Source organism: Dicentrarchus labrax, unplaced genomic scaffold, assembly GCF_905237075.1.
Source record: "Dicentrarchus labrax unplaced genomic scaffold, dlabrax2021, whole genome shotgun sequence".
Classification (NCBI taxonomy): Eukaryota; Metazoa; Chordata; class Actinopteri; family Moronidae; genus Dicentrarchus; species Dicentrarchus labrax.
This window is the reverse complement of record NW_026136718.1, coordinates 8,509,246-8,532,353: the sequence shown is the minus strand read 5'-3', so window position 1 is coordinate 8,532,353 and position 23,108 is coordinate 8,509,246. Positions and strand designations below refer to the sequence as shown.

At 38.5% G+C, this 23,108-nt stretch overlaps 1 protein-coding gene across 3 annotated transcripts in view; it reads right to left on the bottom strand.

The window, feature by feature from the left end:
• Positions 1–265: 265 nt before the first annotated feature.
• The window catches only part of lepr (leptin receptor), a 43,528-nt gene continuing 20,685 nt past the window's right edge, over positions 266–23,108 (bottom strand). For 2 of the 3 annotated variants that reach the window (XM_051376161.1, XM_051376159.1), the window contains exons 3-21: positions 22,866–22,918; positions 21,174–21,404; positions 18,965–19,094; positions 18,057–18,247; positions 14,694–14,842; positions 13,090–13,231; positions 10,114–10,274; positions 9,927–10,023; positions 9,025–9,124; positions 7,590–7,804; positions 6,746–6,900; positions 6,216–6,369; positions 5,910–5,992; positions 5,609–5,822; positions 3,742–3,948; positions 3,555–3,638; positions 3,331–3,424; positions 2,816–2,891; positions 266–2,353 (exon numbers count right to left, since the gene is read on the bottom strand). In XM_051376161.1, coding sequence (XP_051232121.1) covers positions 1,439–2,353; positions 2,816–2,891; positions 3,331–3,424; positions 3,555–3,638; positions 3,742–3,948; positions 5,609–5,822; positions 5,910–5,992; positions 6,216–6,369; positions 6,746–6,900; positions 7,590–7,804; positions 9,025–9,124; positions 9,927–10,023; positions 10,114–10,274; positions 13,090–13,231; positions 14,694–14,842; positions 18,057–18,247; positions 18,965–19,094; positions 21,174–21,404; positions 22,866–22,918 — 3,451 coding nt within the window. In that variant the 3' untranslated portion in view covers positions 266–1,438. The remainder of the gene's footprint in view (positions 2,354–2,815; positions 2,892–3,330; positions 3,425–3,554; positions 3,639–3,741; positions 3,949–5,608; positions 5,823–5,909; positions 5,993–6,215; positions 6,370–6,745; positions 6,901–7,589; positions 7,805–9,024; positions 9,125–9,926; positions 10,024–10,113; positions 10,275–13,089; positions 13,232–14,693; positions 14,843–18,056; positions 18,248–18,964; positions 19,095–21,173; positions 21,405–22,865; positions 22,919–23,108) is intronic. The other variant, XM_051376160.1, reaches the window with a different exon arrangement.

The window sequence follows — 23,108 nt, the reverse complement described above, 5'->3', positions numbered from 1 at the left end:
CAAACTTGATGCAACAGTATATCTGGACATAAATGAATGAAGAAACATTTATTTCATTAATATTTTGTATAGTGTGTCTATTATTTGAGTCAATACCACATGTATCCTTATTTGGAGATTTCAGTTGTTTTGTTTGTGATATCTTAGGGAAGAACAACATTTATTATCTCGCACCTGTTGTTCAATTGGGTCACACACCTGATTGCGCTTAGAGAACGGTCAGGACAGTGGTCACACTGATCTCTGTTACAAAAACCAGACACACTCACAATAAACACTTTATTTTCACCATGAAAAATAGACAAAACATCTCAATATACAATGACTGTTGGCTGACCATTTCTGTCAACCATGTTTCAATATTTTCATAACTTTTAATTTCTGTTCTCTGGTTTCAAATATACATTCTTTTGTCTTTTATTTACACCAGTTCATGTTAATGGCCAAATACAGAAAAATAGATATCACATATCTCACAAACTGTAACAAGAATCTCAAGTACATTACAGCACAAAGTACAAAAAGACATTCTTCGGGTTGGTGGGTGAGTTAGTCCAAGCAGATGTTGTTGAACAAGCTGCCAACAAATGCAGTCAAATTTGTGTCCAAAAATCACCTGCAGTTATTCACAGACTACATCTGTTTTCATCATCAACTGGTTTCATTTAGTCACACCAATAGCATTGGAGTGCCTTCACTTCACAGTCTAATGTGCTTTGAGGAAGCCAAAACTGTGCAGATTATGTGCCTTTTCTCTCTCGGTTACTGTGCATTTATTTATTCTCTTTGAACCTCTTTCATGTTTCACTTCAAATGTAGTCGAAATGATTCAGCAGAGAATGACAGACAACTTGTTTTCTACGTTAAGGTGGGAGCAGATGAGCGAATGTAGGCACACACAGCTTTCCCACATCTTTTTTTTTACATGCAACTAAGGTATCACCACCTGTGAAATATGCTGTATATATAGGATGTTAGAAGCCACAAGATGCGTACCTCCTCTATTGCTCCCTTCCAGTACACTGCTTGTACAGTCTGCCTGCTGCTCTCTGTGAACATTAACTGTACATTATTCCATTAGACTAACCTTCACTGAAAATACGTGAGTTAAATGTTCTCAGCAGTTGCTCCTGCATCAATACCTGATTGCAGCGGAGCAGTGTGGCACAGTAGATTTTGGGTTTTAAAGCCCAATAAAGAAAGAAAGAAATACCTACAAATGAGGCTTGTGCCCTCATGGCGTCTTTTCCTCCAGAATACAATAGCAGCATTGATGAAAATGAATTTGCAATCATACGTAAGTCGAGGTATTTTTACATTTTCCACACCTCACTATGTCTGAAGGAACATATGCAAATCCGCTTTGGTGATTGCTGATTCATGACACAGAAACAACTGATTAAAAGGTGCACATTTTCATTTAGATGCAGTCTGAGAGTCACACCTGGGTTTTGCTGTCTTGTGGTTGAGCTGTGAGTTGCCTTGTGTTGGGAGCAGTTCTGAACTGAGGCAGGTACAGCGGACAAAAGCCACGTGTCGATGCTGACAGCAGCTCGCTGGAGTCCTCAGGTGTGAGCAAAGGGTGCGACTCCACAGAACAGTCCTCTCTGTTCAAAACCACATTTTTAAGCAGCTCAATTTTTGTCTCCTCTTCTCTCTGCTCCTCATCTTCCTCACTCTCTTCATCCTCCGCACGATAGTCCATTCCTAAATAATACAAGTCCTTCTCCTCTCTCACCGCTTCTTCGTCTCCTTGCTCTGATGTTTCAGAAAGCTCCTCCACAGAGTTGTAGGAGCGGGAGCGCCGCGGGTCATCCAGCTCCCACAGGCCACCGGGGAAAGATCCAGAAATGTCTGAGTTGTTGGCAGAAAAATTGCCTTCATCGCTGGAGCTGCTGCCACTACCATCCTTGTAGTGGAGATGATTGGGCTGCTGCTCCTGCTTCGGATCAGAGAGCAGGACAGTGGCGTACGTGACTGAAGACTGGGCCGAGCTGTCAGTGCTGCCTCGGGACTGGTCTGCTGGGAGGTTATCTAGCTCTAACTGATCAATTTCTGGGCTTGAACTGGTTAAATCATCCAGATTAAGTGCAAAGGAAAGAGCTCCACCTTGGAGCTCCTCACTCTCCAAGGATGGGGTTTGGTCAACCTCTGAGTCAAACCCTGGAGGAGGCAAGGTAGTGGCTGGGTCGGGAGTTAGGGACACAAGTGGGGTTTGGACTAACACCGTAGTCAGAGCTGAGAGATCAACCTTGTCCACTATGACGACTTTGGAAATGTTCTCCGACGGAAGGAGCATCGGCCAGGGTGGGAGGCCCTCTGGAGGTCGGAACAGCTGATCAAAGGTGTCAGCCTAGAAAGATAGAAAACAAATATAAAGTGCAAAGTAGCAGCTTTAGTTTTCAGAATATGAGCTGGTATACAAATAAAAAACATATTAACAAGAGAATAGATCGCAGAGTTTGCAATTATAATGAAAAATGGTTAAGAAGGGAGATGAACTGCATATTTTTGGTTACTGTATTTCTCCCTGGGTGTAAACAACTCACATGATCCTACAAGATCTTTCCATTTCCATATTTATCAGTGATTAGTGATAGATAAGAAAAAAAAAAGAAAGAAGGAATAGGAATAGGAAAAGAGATTTAGATGAGAAGAGCAACACCAGTTAGCAGAAGTTACAGTTAGCTTAGTTTAGCATAAAGACTGGCTCTGTCTAAAGGCCAACCAGCCCCTCTAAATGTCTAATTAACTAATTAACATGTGATACCATGAGTTTGAATGCATGTCACTGTAGTTTCACATTCATTTTTACCTTTTTGAAGTCTAGTCCTTTGGCCCAGGAGCACTTGTTAGGGTTGGGCACATCCTTCCACATAAACTTTTTCATCCTGGAAAGCAATGCAGCAGATATTGAGGTTTCTTTCTGTCTAAAGGCTTTTTACTCCCTCCCTCCCCTACCTCCCATCAGCTAACATCGAGTGTAATTACACCCTTGTGACCTGTTAAATGTCACACTCCTTATTTTTCATGGTCACTGTCACTGCTCTCTAAATTAGACTGCACCCCAGAGATTTATGCCATTTATCATTTCTTACAGGTGTCTAGGTAAATAAAAAAATCGATATACACTGATGCAGTATAATTAATACCTTGCACAACAATAAATATGACAAAAAGACTTTAAGATATGCATGTGTCATGCTGTCGTAGTATTAAAACAAGCCAAACTAATTTATCATCAGATCTTCTAAATGGTTATTTTCATCATTTTGAACTGAATTTAATGCTTGTAAATACGTCTTTGGATTTTTTTTCACGAGCACTTACTGGTTTTGGGAGAGGACCAGGGTGACAAACAGGACGATGGAGAGGAAGGAGATGATCATCAGCATCATGTAGGCTGCAGGGTCTCCTCTAGTGGCTGTAACAGTTGGAAAATACACATCAGACCTATAATTAATAACACAATTAAAGTACTGGCACTGTGTCACCCTTAAACACTTCAATGGTGAATATGGAACTGATATAACATTCACGCAACTGGAGCATACCTGTGGTGTAAATCGGCTCCCCTTCTCCATCTGCAAACACAGGGTACAGGGAGAAGCCACACTCCTCAGATCCAAAGAAATCACCTGTAATGATATAGAGAGATGATTTTGGCTGAGTATACTTGCTCGTTTACAGTGCTGTAAAGACATAATAAAAAAAGAACAGACAGAGAAGAGATCGTGTTACCTCTTAGATATGTGGGACGGTCAGTGTAGGGAAGTCTGGCCCATGTTTCTCCACTCTGGCCTTTGTGATAACCAGAGTCCGGTTGCCTCTGTGGAGACCACTGGACCACCAGGAACATGGGTACAGAGCTGTTGTCCAAGAGACTCCAGGACAGAGACACACAAGTGCTGTTGATAACCCTCACACTGAATGAACGCACACAGTGGCCTGCAGTATAGAAAAGGAAAAAACTGAGTGAATAAGGTGCTTTCAGGTGACACAAAATAAAGTTTACTCCTTAGCATATAATCTCTATGTCTCTACTGGATGAATGAAATACTATTCTGACATAAATATTCTCTTATTTGGTGTTTTGATGGTTCAGGTGGAGAGCAACAACAACATGAGTCATTTTAGTCGTTTTGCCGCTAATAAGACTGAAAGCACATTTTCTCTGAATACTTATGGGAAAATGTCTAACAAACATGGTGAAGAAAAACAATTTTGATTCTGCTTACTTTTTTGTAATGCTTTTCTCTGAATTATGAGTAATGAGAGACACAAACAACTGTCTCACACACGCATCAACATCCCACTGTATTACACAGAGAACTGTCATTTAAAAAGAAACTCATTACCTCTGTCGGAGTGCTGCTAAAAGCGCTTACTACACTACAGCTAATGGCAGTAGGACCTCAATCAGTGCCTTTATGGGCTCTCAAGAGACACATGTTTTAAGTGTCATGCGCAAATGGGGGGGCTGTTAATACCCTCAGCTTTGATGTACAATGTTCTGCCATAAACTGGTCATAGTGGCAACGAAAAAAAGTAAAAGCAGGTAATTGTCTAAGCTCAACAACCTTAAAAATGGTAGCTGAGAAATGTATTTCTGAAAGGAAAAATATTTCTGAATGAAAAATAAATAAATAAATCTGTCTTCTTTATTGTTTTCATCTGTGACATAATTTTGAAAAAAAAGGAAAATATTACTGGAATACATGTTTTTTTTCAGGGGTTTTGATTAAAGCGGACCTTGTTGTTTTCTTGCCAGTACATGAGCACCTGTGTCTCCAATGAAGCCCTGACCATGAATCTGATATCAACCTCACTATTGTAAACCTGAACTTTTTTCACAATGGAATCTTTTGATCTCGGCTACAGTTTCCACGTCCTTACTGGAACATAACAGCATGGTACAGAATTCAAATCAGTGCTGAAGAAACTGTTTTTCAGTCTCTGTTTAGATTGGTCTTATATTTATGGTTTTAGACCACTCCTGAGTTGTTTCAAAGTCTGATTTAGGTTGTTTCTGAGTCATTGTAACAGAAACTTTATTCCCCTTTATAATCCCATTTCTGTTTAATTCTGATTTGTTTGCCTTTATAGTGTAAAGCTACATTTCCATTATCAATTCATCTTTGATTTTTTTCCCCCAAAAAACAAAATAATGTATTTGCCATTTAGTCAAAAAAGGGTCCAAAAAAAGTGAAACATGAATTCAAAAATTTCAAAATCCCAATTTCTGAGAGCCCAAGATGATGACTTCAAAATAATATGCAACAGAGAGAAGCTACAAAGATTCACATCTGAAAAGATAGAACCACTGAATGTTTGGCATTTTGCTTGATAAAGGACCTAAATGATGAATTATCAACCAAAGCAATAGTAGTAGTAGTAGTATTTGTGGCCTGGTTTAACTGGCAGATCATCTTAACATTCAAAAAGGCAAATGAAATGGCTAGAGTGTATGGACCACACGGTCCTTCCCTCACTCAAGCAAAGACTTGAATGTCCCTGCAATATTAACGTAATACCGACAATGTGGGACTTCATGTCCAAATAGTAGAATAGAGTCTGTGTATGTGCAAAAAAATTCCAGCTCACTCACGTTTGGGCTGTCTCTCCAGCGTCATGTTGATGTTGTTAGCGGAGCTCCCCAGACTATTGTAGGCCTCCACAGTCACAGTTTGGAGCACCTGGTTCCACTCAAAGCTGTAGGAAGACACCAGCTGGATCTTCTCCCTTATCACAGAGCCACTCGAGGTCTGGCGCTGGACTATAAATCCATCCACACAGTAAGACTGCCCTGACATTTGGAGATTCTGGGGGACAAACATCAGGAAAGTCAACATTTGTATTGCCCTGTCTTAATTAGAAGCCTGAACATTTTTATATTTCTGTTTGTGTACCTTGAACAGCAGAGTGACATTAGTCTGGCTTCTGTATGGATCATCCTGAAGGATTCTCCAGAAATCAGGGCCACGCTCAGGAGCTGAGGGGAGACCGACAATTGCACATGACAGCTTTTACCTCTGTGTTAGAGGTGGAGGAGATGTGTGTACGATTTTCCATTAGAGCTAAAATCAGAAGGTCAAATGTAATTTAATAGGTCACATCAGGCATCAAGCTGCACCTGTCAAAGTTGTCATTATCTTAAAAGGTTAGTGTTACTTAAAATGATGTTCAAGAGTGAAATGAATGGTGTTCTACTGTACCTCTGCTGTTCTGAGGTGTGGAGTACACCGAGTTGCTCCAGTCGCTCCAGTAGCCAGTGCCATTAGTGGGCATGCAGCGTACTTGCACCGCATACTCCCGGCACATGTCCGCCACTGCGACCTCCGCCCACGGCACCCGCACTGGACTCTGGACCTGCAGGCATGACATTTTAGATTAGGGAAAATAAAAGTAATGGGAGGTAGTGCACGTTTCAGCTATCTTTCCACTTTACCCAAGCAAAGAGAGACAATTAATTTAAACCAGGAATATGGTTTCATATCAGATCATGTCAAAGTGACCAGCTGAGTCTATGTCAAAGCACCCTGCGTCATTGAAGGAGATATGAGACTTATTTACCAACTGAGACCTGGACCTTATTGACTAATATGTTTGTTCCTGTTCTTGGTAGATAAACAACTGTCTTACAGTCTTACGTCTGTTTTCCTCGTCTATTTAATTGGTTTTCAATTAAGGTTAGTGAAATGCTGTCCATAGTGCCACTGGGAAATAATCCAACAGACAGGCTTACCTTCCACTCCGGCTGGGCTCGCACAGCGGATGGTGAGTGGTACCGAAACTGACACTGAAGCCCGTCGACCGGCAGAGATGGCGGCTCCCATGTGACCGTCAGGACCCCGCTGCTCTGGCTCCCTGCCTTCACGTTAGTGGGTGTGTGGGGTTTCACTGGAGAGGAGATAGCATGAAAAGTGAGTGAGTTTGTCTCATGCAGAAGCAAAACATCTGATAAAGATGCTCATGGGTAATAGAAAAAGCCTGACAAGTATTTCTCAACAACAATCTTATGTCAGGCCGTTTATACTGGTTCGGTTCTTCTGGGAAAAGTAATGATTACTTTAACCCCAGTATTTAAAGGTTATTTCTAACATACAACTCTTTCCCATATGAATATTTAATCCAGCAATAGTTTCCTTTGAAGTTTTTGCCTTAAGAATTGCGCTTTGATGAATACAAATACAATTTTCACAGTATGCCATTAAGATATTCCAGATATTCTTCAATATCTCAGTTAAACATGAAGAAATGAATGTTCTTTAGATATTTCCTTGTTATTTTGATTTTAAATCACACACATAAAGACTCCCATTACACATAAAGTAATAACTTTCATGGCAATTAATGACGATAAGCAATTAACCTTTGATGAACAAGATGCCCTATTCAACTTCAGTGAGATAGTTAATCAATATTTCGTTCTTTTTGACCTGAAACAATGCATTGTGAATGAATGACTTTTTGTGTAACTGCTTAAACAAAGCTGCATAAAAGCATTGATAAAAATGTAGTAGCAGAAGGAAAATAATTTACACCGATATGAGACTAGAAAAATCTTTAAATCCAAACTTCATGCTCACCGTGATCTATGGGGGACAGGTAGATGGGTTTAGACCTGATAGGGCCAAGCCGAGACGGCATTTCCAGCCACAGCTTGTAGCAGTTCATTCTCAGGGGCTGGATGGTGCAGGTTTTCTGCTGGGATCGAACCTGCAGGCAATCAGGTCCCATCTCCCCCACATTCTCGCCTGCTCTTTCCCTCTCCTCCATCACATCACATGGCAGGTTAGCCCACCTGCCGGAAAAATAAATGAAAGCAAACTAAGTTACATAATCAGGATACAAAAGAGGTACCTGTAATCCACTACAGTTACAAAAAACTAAATGTTTGATGCTAAAAATCTTTCTATTCATTGTTCTGTTGTCTTATGGAATACACAAACTTTTGTGTTTTCACTTAAGTAACATTTTGAATGCAGGACTTTTACTCATAAGAGAGGATCTTTACAATGTGGTATTGCTACTTTTACTTCTTCCACCCCTGCAAATCAGTACAGCTCAAACACCAATAGTACAGTATATAATAGATGCTTAGTTAAAACAATTAAAGCCAAATGGCAGTTTTTGGCGACTTAGGTCTTATTTTTGTAGTTTTGAAAATAATTTCTATTGCTTATGATAACAAGGAACAAGGCAACAGGAACTAATTAAGCCAGACAAGGCAACAAACAAGCGCCAGATGATCAGACAGGTTGCAAACAAGCCAACAATTAAGTCAGATTATCAAAACCACTGTATGTGGAGGCAACACTGAAATCGAGCACACCTAAAATGTCGAACAAACCAGGATGTGGATCTGTAATGTATGAAGGATGTTTACAACAACAGTTTGCAGATTTATTTTATTTATTTTTCTTTATCTAATAAGTTCGGCTGACCTGAAAAAAACCTGATGTCTGTTGCTCTGTCTTCTCCTATCAGATCTCTGTTTAGTGGTACATCTCTGCAAATAACTTACCATAGCTAAAACCAGGAAATAAACATGAAATATACCTAAAATTACAACTCCTATCACTTCAAAGTAGTGAAACATTTCTTGTCTATTTTTTCCATTCCCATTTAAAAGAGAACTGGAGTAAAGAAAGTCAGTTACAAAGCACAAAGTAGTGTTGCATGAGAATCCTCCACAGTACATGAATAGCAATGAAACAAAAACATAATTCTGTCAGTGCTCATTGTTATAATCTGAGCTTCATTCTTTAAAGTGGAGAGACTTTCTGTTGCTATGAGGTCACAAGTACCAATGACATTATAGTTTACTGCTCAAATAAACTTCCTGGTACCATTTCAAGGGTGTGTTCAATAAAGATGCAGTCTGGTACACTGTGTTCAGCAACTTCCAGGTTTTCAGCACACTGAGATCTGAGCATTGATTCAAGGTTTCATTAACAATGCTTGTCCAAACATCCAAATACACACTGAAACAAACATGTAAAATGTAAATTGCTGCTTTACCAGGATTTCAATTTGAGTTGAGTCCACACTGAGTTCTTCCACCTACAGTCCATAGCATCGATATCGCCGTTGGTTTCACAGTTTATATTTATAGACGCTCCTGAAACATGCAGAAACACATTTATGTAACAATAACAACCTTCACCTGAGATAGCCTCTGTGCACAGGGATTCTTTTGGGTTTACATTGTTGTGCTGTCACATGTCCTCACTCTCTTTCCTGTCTTTGTCCACTGCAGCGGAAAACTGCTGCAAGAATAGACATGGACCTCCAGCAACTTAAAAACGTCAACATCTGACTTTCACTACTGTTCTTAACCTTACATAAATTATGTATTTTTTCTATGTGAAAATGCACTAGTAATAGTCTTTAACATGACACACTGGTTCCCAACCTGGGGGTCCTGACCACCACTAGGGGTCACCAAAAGGCCTCTTTGATTTTAAGTGTGTAAGAAACCTTTGGTTTTAACATATATACAGTTGAATTATATCTTATTATTTAAGATATAAACTTATCACAGAGCCTTCACTCTGCTAAATAGCATGGTCCTACATAGTTAAAACAACCAAAGAGCTGATAGAACAATGGCCAAGTGAATCTTATAAAGTATGTATGATTGTTAAAAGTAAAAAACAATACAGACAAAGAATTGTACAAAAAGTTCCTAAAATACCAGGAAAACTCACAGGAAGTAATCTGCTCAAAATGAATCCAAATCGCTCGTTTAAGACAAACTTTCTGCAGCTGTGTTCACTGTGCAGTTTATCAGTTGTTCTGTACTGTTGCATTGCATTGAATATAATATGAAATATACATAAAATATGTCACTTAGTCAAGGGATGTTAGTTTACTCAATGATGAGATCCACTGACATAACATTTAGCTGCAACAAAGCTCACCTTCTACATAGATCTGACTGTATGAGATGGTCCACTTCGTGCACTGCAGCAGGTCATACAATCGTGTCTCCGAAGGTCGCACTGTGATCTGGCTGACCTGTTTTGGGAAAGGAAAAATCAGATCTATGAAGTTATTTACATAGGCTCATGTAATGTTACCAAAAGCACACAAAGAGTTGTAGCTTACCCACTGGCTGACTGGGTGGTACTGACTGTGATCAAGCTGCTCTTGGAAGTTGAGCATCCACATGGCCGTGCTGGCGTTGATGTTGTGGTCGTTGAAAACACAATACACTGTTACATTCTCCCCCGGTCGCACCACCACTTTCTCCGGGATGTAGCTCACCACTGCACACACACACGCACACACACACATACACACACAGATTGTTTTACACAAAGCACCTTTAAGGAAAGAAGACACAATAACAAAGACCCTCTGTTGAACACATGCCTGACTCATTCTCATTCACCCAAAGATTCAAGATTCAATTCAGTTTTTACAAAAGAAAAAAACTTTTTCAGGGATTTTGAGAACTTTTGTTTGTTTGTTTGTTTGGTCGGAAATGGGTTGAGTGTGAGGGGTGTTATCTAACCACCCTCTCAGATGCAGCTTAAACCACATCTGTGTCTAGAGCTTGAAATGTGACTCATCTGCAAGACAGGTGAACAGATCAACAAAAGAAAACTTTGAAATTAATTGCACAAGCTATCATCATTGTCCAAACTTTGTGAAAAAAAAGATGTGTCCTTGTATTTTCTACTCTTTTTTTATATATATATAGATAGACAACAATCATTACTTTACCTTAACCAAACCTTTCATTTAATTTACTTTGCTGTTTTTGGAAGACTTCATCATCATCAAAGTTACTGTAGATCGTTTTATTGGGATGACTCAGAGTTGTTGAGTCTCGCAAACTTTTAACCCCATGACACACAGACACGTTTTTGGACCAGGGTCAAGTTTCCTCGTGTGATACAGAAAAGAAGAGCGTCCCTCTCTACATACTAACACATAAACATAAATTTGAACACGAAAGCATCACAATATTAAAGTAACTTTTGGATTACCTAAAAAACAAATATGCAAATAAAAACTTATCAATGCAAGAGTATTCTATAACAAAACAGAACAATGTAACCTTAGAAAAGAAAATGGGAACGGAAAAAGTCTGTCTCAACTGAGTGTATTTTTTTGGGCTTTTATTGCCTTTATGATAGTGACAGCTGAAGATAGACCGGAAAGGGGGGCAGAGAGAGGGGATGACACGCAGCAAAGGGCCACAGGTCGGATTCGAACCCTGGGCCGCTGCAGCAAGGACTCAGCCTCAGTACATGGGTCTCCAGCTCTACCCACTGAGCCTACCGGGCGCCAACTCAGTGTATTTTTAAAGAAATCCTGATTTTTACTAAATGTAACTGTAGTCTGATTATGTCTTTTTATATGTAACATTAACGGATTACAGTTTAATTTTTTTCTGTATCCTGATTACAGTTACATGTGATCCGTTACTCCCCAAGCCTGCATACGAGACCCAAACGTCTGTTGTGTGGTTTAAAGCCCTCAGGCTGATGCTTACATTTTTATAACAATAATTTTATAACAATTTATAATTTCCGATGGTGTTAAAAGGATCATTTATAGTTTGCAAACAATTCTCGCTCTCAATTCTCAGTTTCATCGTTTTAAGTCTGCTAAGTGGTCCGCACATGGATGGCTGCTCAGCTCTTTGAACAGATTTGCTGCTTGCTGACATTTTCCATGTCCATCAGGTCATACTGTGGGATTTGTAGCAGGTCACTAACCTTGAGAACGACCTCAGATTCAGAGTCTATTGACAGTGACCATACTGGAATGAGTTCTTCCTTAATAGCTCAGGCTAATGAGCAATACTCGTTTTAATCATTTAGCATGACATAAATCTTCTTGAGAGATAATTGAAGTCAGTGTTTGAATCTACCACATCTGCTGGACCTCTCAGAGAAGATGAGAGTTGAACTGCAGCCATCAGGAAAGATGTTTAAAATGAATCACTCCCTGATTTAAGGGCCCAAAGTACCAAAATGACCTCTCAGTTCAACTTAACGATTAACAACATATTTAACAATTGAGTTTCAAATCAGCACTGAGTATATTTCCTTTTGATTTTCTTTCCAGATTAGTTTATTCTTATTGTATTCAACAAAATTGAAAAGAACATTGGACGTTGTTTGTCAGTAAAATCATTAGGAAACAAAATTACACCTCACCGTAAGCACACTGATGAGCCAGCGCACGATATTTAAGGCAGACTGACAGACAGCGACCACTTACAGAACAATAAGGACTAGTTTTAATGTTACTGTGTGTTTATGTTACACAGCAGACTGTAAAATGCATGTGTTTAATTAATAATCATATATATATATTTAGTTTTAGCTGCCAAAACCACCCAAAAAGTTAATCAAACAAACTAATTCTACTCAGGGCTACAAACATCAACCTGCAAATCAATCAAAATGTAAATCAAACATCTGTGTGTTTCATAGCAGTATAATTACATTTATACTGTTAATTCCCAGCCAGTGATCTTTGTTGTAGTTTATACCCCTCCCTCTCTCTCCACTGTTTCCTGTCTATTTCTCCACCTTCCCTTTACAATAAAGGAAAACGAATGTGGTGGATCGGCTCAACCAAATATTGATATATGTGATCAATATTGTGTTTGTGATTAAATCAACATATATTTCTGCCACCCCTTTAAGTTTATATGAATATTTCTATAGATCTGCCCCTGTCCAGGAAGGTATAGATGCTGTATTGAATATCGATCACACAAAACCAGTACAGGGTTGTACTGAGCAACACAGAGAACAGAAACAGCTGCAAAAACCTTTCAGCTTGTACAAAGTGTATGAGTAATGACTAAAAACTTTGCACCATACCTACCTTTTTATCTTTTATGTTTTATCTTTTTTATATTTTCTATCCAAGTATTTTATTCTATTGTTGTATTTTATTGTATTTTAATGTACCTGGCTGCTATAACGACCGAATTTCCCCTTGCAGATTAATAAAGTCTATCTATCTATCTATCTAAAAAGAAAAGAACACAAACGCTCTTATCTTACTCTTGTTTTACTCTCGTTATATAAACAGTTGGTAGGGAATGGTTCTTACTGTCCAGGTTGATATGGTGAGGTTCACTCCAGTCACTCCACAGTGGAGGCTTGTCCAGGCTGGAGCAGCGAACCTGGATGGTGTAATTCAGTCTGGGCTTCAGATCAAGAGATAACCGGGGCTCTGCAAGTGCAGACACCACCTTGAGACAACAAAGAGGGAATCAAAAAACACAGAAGTACACAGACAATAGACAACAGAACAAACTGGATAGGATAGTTGGGCGTGTTCATGCATGATATCAAATCGAATTCCTCATGAGTGTGGTTGATGTTTGGTGTTTCATCATCCGTAACAGTTACGAAAGCTCACACAACCAGAGCTGGATGGTGTGCGTAGGCACTTGTAACTTCTGGCAGTTTCCAATGAAAGCCATTTTATGTATGTGTCAAATTAAAAAAGCCAACTCTGTGGCCACACAACGTCAGTAACAACGGCAAAGTAGGAGATCAGTTTGTTAGTATCTATAATTTTGTCATCCTGATTGTCCATACTGTGATTTTACTTTAGTCTATTCTGTACACACAACATAAATTGCATGTCTGTTTGTCCTGGGAGAAGAGACCCTACTTTCCTTCCAGTTTTTCCACATCCGAAACGATGGTCTAAGAATAGAGGGTCGTGTACAGATTATACAGATTGTAAAGTCCTCAACTTTAACACCCAAAGTCATGGAAAAGATAAGAGAAGAGAATCACTTAAACCATATTTCATTCATCCATCTACTGTAGGTCAACAGCACTGGATGAATCATGGAGCATCTGATCCACTGCTCAACACTGAGTGCACTGTTGAATGCTAAATACACTATATGAGGCTATTAAAGACTGACTGTGAGCAAGTTGCATTAAATAAACACAGAGTCGTGTCAGTGGAAATTTGTGCTGTGTGTGTGTGACTCATTCCAGGCATGACTTACATCAGTTTAGTAAGTATAAGAAACCTACTATATGTTTAAGCATGAAACTATGTTTTCAGTTCCTCCATTTCAAGCATAATTTGCACCTGTTGTCAAGGTTTTTGTTGAAATCTGCACCTAACAATTCCTGTTTGAAACCAAATAAACTGAGGTTTCTGTTTTGTTAAAAATAGATTGGGACATTTTTTTTTACCACTTTCTAATAAGGCACCCTTTATTAAAGCTGCAGTAGATGTTTTGTTGTATTTGTTGGAACTTGGAAGTAGAAAGTTACCTAATGCAGCTTTAAGGGTTCATGCATTTTAACTACTGGCTACAAATACTTAGAGATTAATTACAAGACATTATTAAGAACAAACCTTGCGTTGATAAGTGGAAAAAAGTCCCTCTGAGTAATTTTGACCACTCATTTGGACCAAAAATCAATGTATTAATAACTTACAGCTGCAGATGAGATGGCTGCTCAATAAATTAGAAACACATGAGCCTTTTTTTTATGCATTATCAAACATTATATAACTCATAACCAGATAGGAAAGATACCAGCCAAAGGCATTTTTTACAAGCTGCAGACCCAAATGTTGTTCTTATTAATAGCTTATAACATCTCTATGAAGCCATTAATTACAGTTTACAAACCACTCTTACGAGATATCACTTCTATTTCACCAATGCTTCGTGTTACCTGCCAGGCTGGATGAGTGATGTTGGAACAGTATCGGACCTCGTATCTCAGCGGGCCAGTATCAACGTTGGATGGGTCGTCCCAGTGTAAAATCAGTTCTGCCTCGATGGTCTGGATATGTGACAGGTTGACTGGAGGGTTTGGTTTCACTGTAGAAAAAGACAGATCCATCTTAGACATCCCATCAGGAAATCAAATGGCGAAAAGCAAAATATAAACTTATTAAGGATCTTAACAATCCTATGGTTGCAGCCACAACCCCCAAATACAAAACAACTGCAACAAAAGGTGAACAAGTTGTTTGTTATGGAACAGCAAAAACACAGCTAAGAATGGTCACCATGGATATTGGCTATGTCAAAAAAAGAGCTAAAACATAAAATTGCTTTGTCTGCATTGTTGTTTTTTTTCTCTTTTTTGTTAGTTAGTTGTTTCAACTATTATTCTATTGTTTGTTTAGTTTATTCTCCATATTAGGTCTGTTGTTGGTTTTTGTTTCTTTTCCACATATCTATTCCATGAAATTTACATATAAGTCATATAAGAAAATGCAGAGATGATTATTTACTAATTATACAAATATAAGAATTGTATGCAACAAATAAAAAGTAAAAAAAAAAGAAAGAATAAGAGCAGATAATGTCAAAAACAGAAGCACATGTATGCAGTTACAATAGCTGTGTATGGGATATATCTGTAAGGGATTTAAAGATCCAATGTGCAGCCTCAAGGTCACTTAATATTCCCCTTTACTGTATATGTAAAGTATTTATAGCTGGGGAAGTTATTTGCTGTCTTAAAGAAAATATATCACAATAGCACTGCATATCTAAAGCTGACATTGCTGTAATTACTCTTACATTCAGACAACAAAGATCCATACTCCTCTAGTCCATATGCCAGGAATATCAATATTAAATAAATGAATCAATAACATCTTGAGTTCAGAGTTAATGAAAAATATAAACATAAAACATAATATAAAAGGACAAATCACTTCATCTTTGTAAATGTCAAGGAGTAGATTTTGAATTAAAGCATGTAGCTGGGGATTTTTAATATCATCTGTGCTGTACATTGAGCTTAATATTTATGACTGAATGACATTTCAGATGGATTTCTAAAGGATTTAAGTAAGATGAGGCGTAGCAGCCCAGAAAACAATGTTCCAGTTTATCCCTTAATTGTTATGACAAATAGCAAAAGAGATAATTGAGTCTCAAAAAACCACAAAGATGCCTACTGGGAGAAAAGAGATTACTCAACATTATGAGTAAGAGCTCAGTGATTTCTTTTCCAGACTAGACTCACATCAGGGGAAAGAAGGGTTTTTAATTCCCTTCAGGTGGGCTGATTTGAACATGTAACTTGAGGAGAAGCACTGATTACTTTCCTAATTTAATAACAAATCACACACATCAAGAGCCATCTACCTGAACAGTACTCCAGAGTGCAGAGCGCAGTGAGGCTGAGAAAACATACACCTGGTATTAACACTAGTACTGGCTTAAAAATATTGGCTCAAGGTGTGAAGCAAGACGGGGACTGTAGCTCCACAACTCAAAGCATGTTTATCCAAAAAAGAGGAAAAAGAAAAAAACAAATACATTATCCTTAACATTTGTGCTATTACATATAATATGTTAAACATTTTATGGTTCCAGTGAGAATTTGCTACTTTTCTTAAATTTGGGGTTTTTGACTCCTGGTCAGACAAAATAAAATAATTGTCATCTTGAGCTCGAGGATACTGTGAGTGTCACTATTGTATCCCTGTATCCCTTCATAGACAGATATTCACTGTGTGTTAAAAGCAAACAACTCAAACTATTTTAAAATCCACAAAAAAGTTATCCTAGTTAGTACAGTACAAATCACATGCAAACTGATGGCTGAATAAGTGTTCAGCTGTGTCCTTATCTTCCAAAGGTTGGAGGAAAAAAATGGAAGCTTGGATTCAAGAGTAGAAAGAGAATGAAGGCTTTACTAATGACACTGTATCCTATACAGGAGGTGACCAAAATTTCAAATCTGGACAACATACAGTTACTACTCAGTTTCTGTTCTGCTCTGTCAGTTTAACAAAATGGTTTGGTTGAACAAACATAGCATGGAATGTCCTTGTCTCTCACTGTGAAGATCTCACAGCGTGGATGTGGTTGCACACACACACACACACACACACACACACAGACACACACACACACACACACACACACACACACACACACACACACACACACACACACACACACACACACACGGCTATGGCCAAGCTACTCTCAGCTATTCTGGTCACGTCTGCCGATCACAACTGAATAAAACTCTTTCTCCTTATCCGTTCAGTTTCATCACTTTGAAGCAGGACGTTGGAAAATGTACGTGTTTTTAACACTGAGGAGCGCTGTATCATCTTCAAACATGGTTGTATTCTCAATTACTGGCTCTAATGCCAGTAATTGAGTGTCTTTGAAAAGAAAGTGGATGTCGGGAACTTGTTTTTATGATGACTTACTGTAATACACTTAAAACAGTGTAGTAAGTAACAGTAACAGATAAATTAAGTCATACTTAACACCTTAATACCAGAATGTGTGTTTACATTTAAAAGCTTAATTTACTAATAAGACATAGTTAGTAAAGAGTTTATGATTTGTACATTTAATTCATGTTTCATAAATAATTGTACAACTTATATATAAAGTCCTAATATAAGATATGCCTTAGTATAAAGTAGATTTATCTGTAAATCAGTTACCGGCATACAGTTCAGCTCTACAGCAGCGCGAGGTGCAATAACTTGGGTGGACTGACAACTAAGATGTTCTAAACATTTTTAAAAGATTATTATTTCATGGTAGGTTTTGAATTTTTGTTTCCCTCACCAATCTGTACTTCAGCCAGTAATTTCATAATGAAATCCCTACAGCTCCGCTCTTTTCCAGTTAAGTTAAAACAAGAATCACACACCATTCCTTAGGGCTGCATTACATTATGAACAACAAAGTCCGGAGAGAAAACTGGTATTTCCTCCACAGTTGATTCTTCCACTAACTCTGTGGTTCTCAAACTTTTTCTTGTATGCCCTCCTTCAGATTTTAGCAATCATTAACAATAATAGTAAAACCACAGCTACTAAATAAGGATCCAAGTTGAATTTTAGTGAAATTAAGGTCAGCACAATAGTGTCAACACTTTTTTATTTTCCCAACAACCACTCCTACTATTTTTCCCCTGGTCTTCCACGTCCCAACTGCAGTTGCTTTATCTATCTCGATCTACTGAGAATGTAGAAAGAAACTATGGGAAAGCAAACTGTGTAACTAACATAAAGTAAAGATTGAGACAAAAAAATTGTCTTACCAGGTCGGGCAGGAACTCTGAGGAGGACTGGCGGAGCCTCGGCGTCGGAGATGCTGACGGTTACCACGGTGACAAAGCTTGTTGTAGCATTGAGAGCAACTGAGCACATGAAGGAATCCTTCGCTTCACAGACGACAGGATTATCAGATGCAGTATTCCCGTCGTTCACCTTGGTGTCCTCTTTCTGGGACCTGGGAAAGACTTTAGTCAGTCTGTGTTCTCAGTCGACGTACAGAGCAAGATAAAATATCTCAATTTTAAACATATAATCAAACTTTAGCAGAACTAAGTCACATTCATCTCTCCGTTTGACCATGTTTGATTGACTTCAGACTTAGTAACCATTATGCTGATTTCAAGTACATTTGATAGCTGTTATGGAGCTTTTAATCATGTGACATATCTTCATTAGCATGGACGAGAAGTCTTTAAAGTCTTCTGAAAATAATGGAAATACCGTGACAACTTGACAAGTTCACCTGCTGATGAAGATTGTGTGACATGATTGAAAGCTCCAGAACAGCTAATAAATGGACCTCGAGGTGAAACCATTTTGTCAAATAATAAAAAAAAATCAATAAATAAAAAAAAAAATTTGGAACAGTACACAACAGTTGTACAATGTCTGGCATCTCTTAGCAAGTGTGTGTTAGATCAGTGGTGAATTGGTCTCTTTATTCCTGCCACAATAAAAGCCTGGAGCCAGCCTGATATCACACAGCTTCCACTCTGCTGATCAAAGTAAACACACATATTAGCCCCCCATTGAGCAGTCGGGAAAGGTTTGGATCAGACACACACACACACACACACACACACACACACACACACTTGCACACACAGAGACCCATTTCCACACGGACAGCAAAGACAGTGCAAAACTTAATGAAAAGCAGCTTCATACTTACATCAGACGCTGTAAGCTAACTTTCATGAGACCAGCATCCAGAGTGGTAGATGGTGGGCCATGAGACTGAAGGTCACAAGTTAGATTTTCCCAGTTTTCATCAATTCTGCACAGTATGTTCAAACAGGTGCCTGATGAGAAATTACATTTGCATGTTAGTAGCAAGACCAGCGCCATCTCCAGAGACATTTACACCAGTTGACTCTGATCTCCTAATGAAGGCTTCTGGGAAAACAGCCTGGCTTAATATTCTGAGAACTAAGCCTAACTCAGTGACATATTATAGTTGCAAGCAGCAATGTAGTGAAAGGGCCCTGGGCTGGCAACTTAATCATAATAGGAAAAAAATAGGATTTTATAAGTCTTAGCTGAGAGCTCATTGTTACAGAGTTAAATCATTCATTCCCACACCTGTCTTCAAGACAATTTTCTGCTGAAAGTAATAAAAGATATGAATAAAATAAGTATGACTAACAAGCAAACACAAGTGAACAATATGGTCAGAATCTTTAGAGCTGAATCACACTCCCAACTGTGAAAAGGCCTCACAGAGGAGTCCGGAGGCACAGCACAGGCCTCAACCGTCTCTGTTTCATTATCACTGCTAAGACATAAAACTGTAAGGTTTTAGCTAATCACCATTGACTTGCATGCGTCACAGCGCCTCACAGATCGATGCAAACAAATAAATCCTGCTCACCTACCTAATGCCTCTATTTCCTCACCTCCATCTTCACCTCCACACTGATAATATCAAGAGGGCATTTTATAATTATGACTCACTTGAACTGGTCCCCTTTCGCTTTATAAACTCAACAATCTTTATGTTTCTCTTCTGTTTAGATTCTGTTGTACTGACTGATAAAAGTGAGCCACACTATCTTGTGAATGATCACAGCTCAAGACTCACATGTTCCCTTACCCTGACTGGTGGCTGGGAGGGATTCCAGCTGAAGAGCCATTAAAGTGTAATGAGCCTGTCTGGCTGATCTTTGGGGGCATCTCTATCAGTGACAAGGGATGGTACCGCAGGCAGAATTATGAGGCTGTGTCACACTAACCCTGCTGTTTGTTCTGATGAGCTAGAGCCACATCACACAGCTACCCTGTTGCTACTTAGGATTACAAGTGTAAAACAAACCCAGCTATACATATGTTCCCTCATGGAATAGCATGAAACTGTCAGCAGGAACTTGTATTGCGTCACCTGTGAGGTCATGTGTGCTTCTAGAGAACAAACTAAATGGGACATACACATCAAAACAATGATCTGTAGCACCACTGGTATAGCTTTAAATTGTAAAAACCACCAGTGTGTAAAGTCACCCCAGCATCCTTGTAATTAAATTGATATTGGACGATAGGATAGATCCACAAGAGGGTGGATGGGCCTGTTGCAAGAAACCACCTGCAAATAACATTCACTATTTTATTAACCGTACCCACAATCTTTAACCAAAACTGTAACCAAGAGTTTTACCTACGTCACCATAACTTCTCCGCCATGACCACAATCTTTCCCTAATCTTAACCATCAGTGTTGTGCATGAACACGCTAAAGCTTGAGCTATATCTTGTTCAGCGTGAACTTGCAAAACACTGTTAACCTTGCTGTAGTTGCCATGTGCAGATATTGTAGCAATTGAGATTATTTTAAATGTTGTTATAGGGTATAAAAAAGAACAACTACAGGTATGTCAAATATCAACGTCCTTGTCTACCAATAGGGTTAAATGAATAATGAAGCTGAATGCTACAATGTGCCTGTTTGGTTACTTTTAAATATTGTTTTTGAATACTTTGAGGGGTTCCTTGAATTTAATTGAAATAGTAAGTGCAGTAGAAATACACTTCCTACTGAATTCATCCTGACACAGTTCTATTATGGATGAAACGCAGCTGCATCCCATACACGGGACCAAGTCTATGATTGACAACCCCATGGAGTCTGACAGCATAATATTAAAAAGAAAGTTAAATCGGTTTGATAATAATAATAATTGCAAAAACCTGGTGAGCACAGTTTGATATTAATGGGCTCGTGTTTGATTTCAGTCTGTGAAAATACAGACTTGGTGTGAAATACATCATTCCTATGCACAAACTCAATCAGGCCTTATCAACCAGAACAGAAGAAATTTGACAAGCTTTAAATTAATAACTTTTTTCTTAAGAAACATTTTAGATACCAGTGTCAGATAAACACTTACCGCTTGAGAGCTCATGAGGACGTGAATTGTTTGTCGAGCTCCTGAAGTTGCAGTGAGAATAGTGTGGGAGTTTTGAATCAGGGCGGTTTGTCTCCTGTGCGTGCATGTCTCCTCCGTCCACAGTGAGGTGGGTTGAAGGTGAGTCACAGCACAGCTCATCCTGCCAGGGGAGCTCCAAGGGACCTGAATGGAGGAAGGCTCCCTCATCTGGCTCCAAACCCAGAGCACCTGCTTACAGAGAGACAGCAAACATTAACTCAGGTTTGACATATTTTAAGTTCTGTGTTTTATTTTTCTGCATCAGACAAGTCACATTACAGTATGTTAAATATCTCGAAGTCTTTTTAATCTATACTAAAGATGATGTAAATGTCTCAAACAACTGGTTGCTACTTTATATTTATGTATAAGGCATAAACGTTTCTTCTTCTTACAAATATACACAGTATAAGAGTATAATATAAAATAGCAATATATATATTTCCCTTATTATTAAGGAATAAACTGATGTACAAAATGTATGCCAACTACAATGACAAAAGACTGGTTATCTTTTTTCTTTTTTTTCTCCAAAATCTATCTATCTAATCTATCTACAAATGTCTCATAAGTTAAATTAAATGTAATTTTATTTTGCCCAAGCTTCTCAGGAATTTGATAATATACTGTATGTTCCCTTTATAAGCAAATTAAGATTAAGATTTTATCATTAATGAAACATAACTTATTTTTGATTGTTGGGAAGAACATAAGGTCAGGTTTAGGTGAAGGGCAATTTGGAACATTGGGTTTCTGTTCCCCAAAAGGTTTTGCAATATTAACGGCTATTTCTAAGACATCTTGCAGATCATTTTGTATTTTTAAGTTAGGCAAAAGCCAATGGCTTCAATGTGTGTCTGTGTTCTTATCCAAAACTGAAAAAGACCAAGAGAGAAGCACAAAGACCTTGCAGTGCACACCTGACGTGCTATTGATTTAGCCCAGGTGAAAGTCATCATGTAGGTTTGACAACTGGTAGTCAGACAGGAGTACAGTGTTTTTCATTTTGGCAGTTCTGACCACATGAGCTGCACCTGGGAAATCTGTCGACTGTAACACAATAAATCTCAAGGAGTCAAGTGTCAACACTGGTATGAGGCTGCTCTGTCCTGTGTATCTGGTGATTATGTAGACTTACACTTTGCGACCAGTGCTACTGGGTACTGGGTGCTACTTAAATAGAAATGTCAGTCCTAAATTAAGCTTAAACTACTGTCAGTAATTGAAAAAAAGCAATGTGGATTTCAAGATTTAAGAACTACCATCTCCATCTGTACACTTGCACTCATTATTACACAGAATTTAATCTGTTAACCTTGTCAGTTTCAAACAGTGTCCGAAATGTAACTTTTCTACGAACAAAAACCTCTTAAAATTCCTTTTACAAATTAAACTCTTCACACTGATATGGAATAGTCCAAACATAGTGCATCATACTATAAGTTAGCACCCCTTGGCAAAAAAATACTATAATATGTGAGGTTGAATATAATATAAAAACAGTAAGATCCCTCAAATAACCATTTTTGAAGCTTATCTGTAAACACCAGGCAATGAATGACTTTTTTCTAGAGAAAGAGAACCAGTACACAGTGGAAGAAGACATCCTACAAACTGAGAGGTCACAACTGTTGTGTTGGATGTTAGACTCACCATGGGGCAACAGGAAAATATGCATCAGGACTGTCAACATTACAGACCGAACCCTGTAAAGATACAGGGAGGTGATGAGTAATGGAGGTATAGACAGAGAGAAGGAAAACTATTTAGATTGCAGCTGTGAGAGAAAACAGACATAGAATAAGGCAAATTGAGTGAGTTAGGTATGTGATTTAAGGTTGCTGCATAGGTATAAATGAGGGAAAAAAGCATTTTAGTGATTAATAAGTTTGGAGC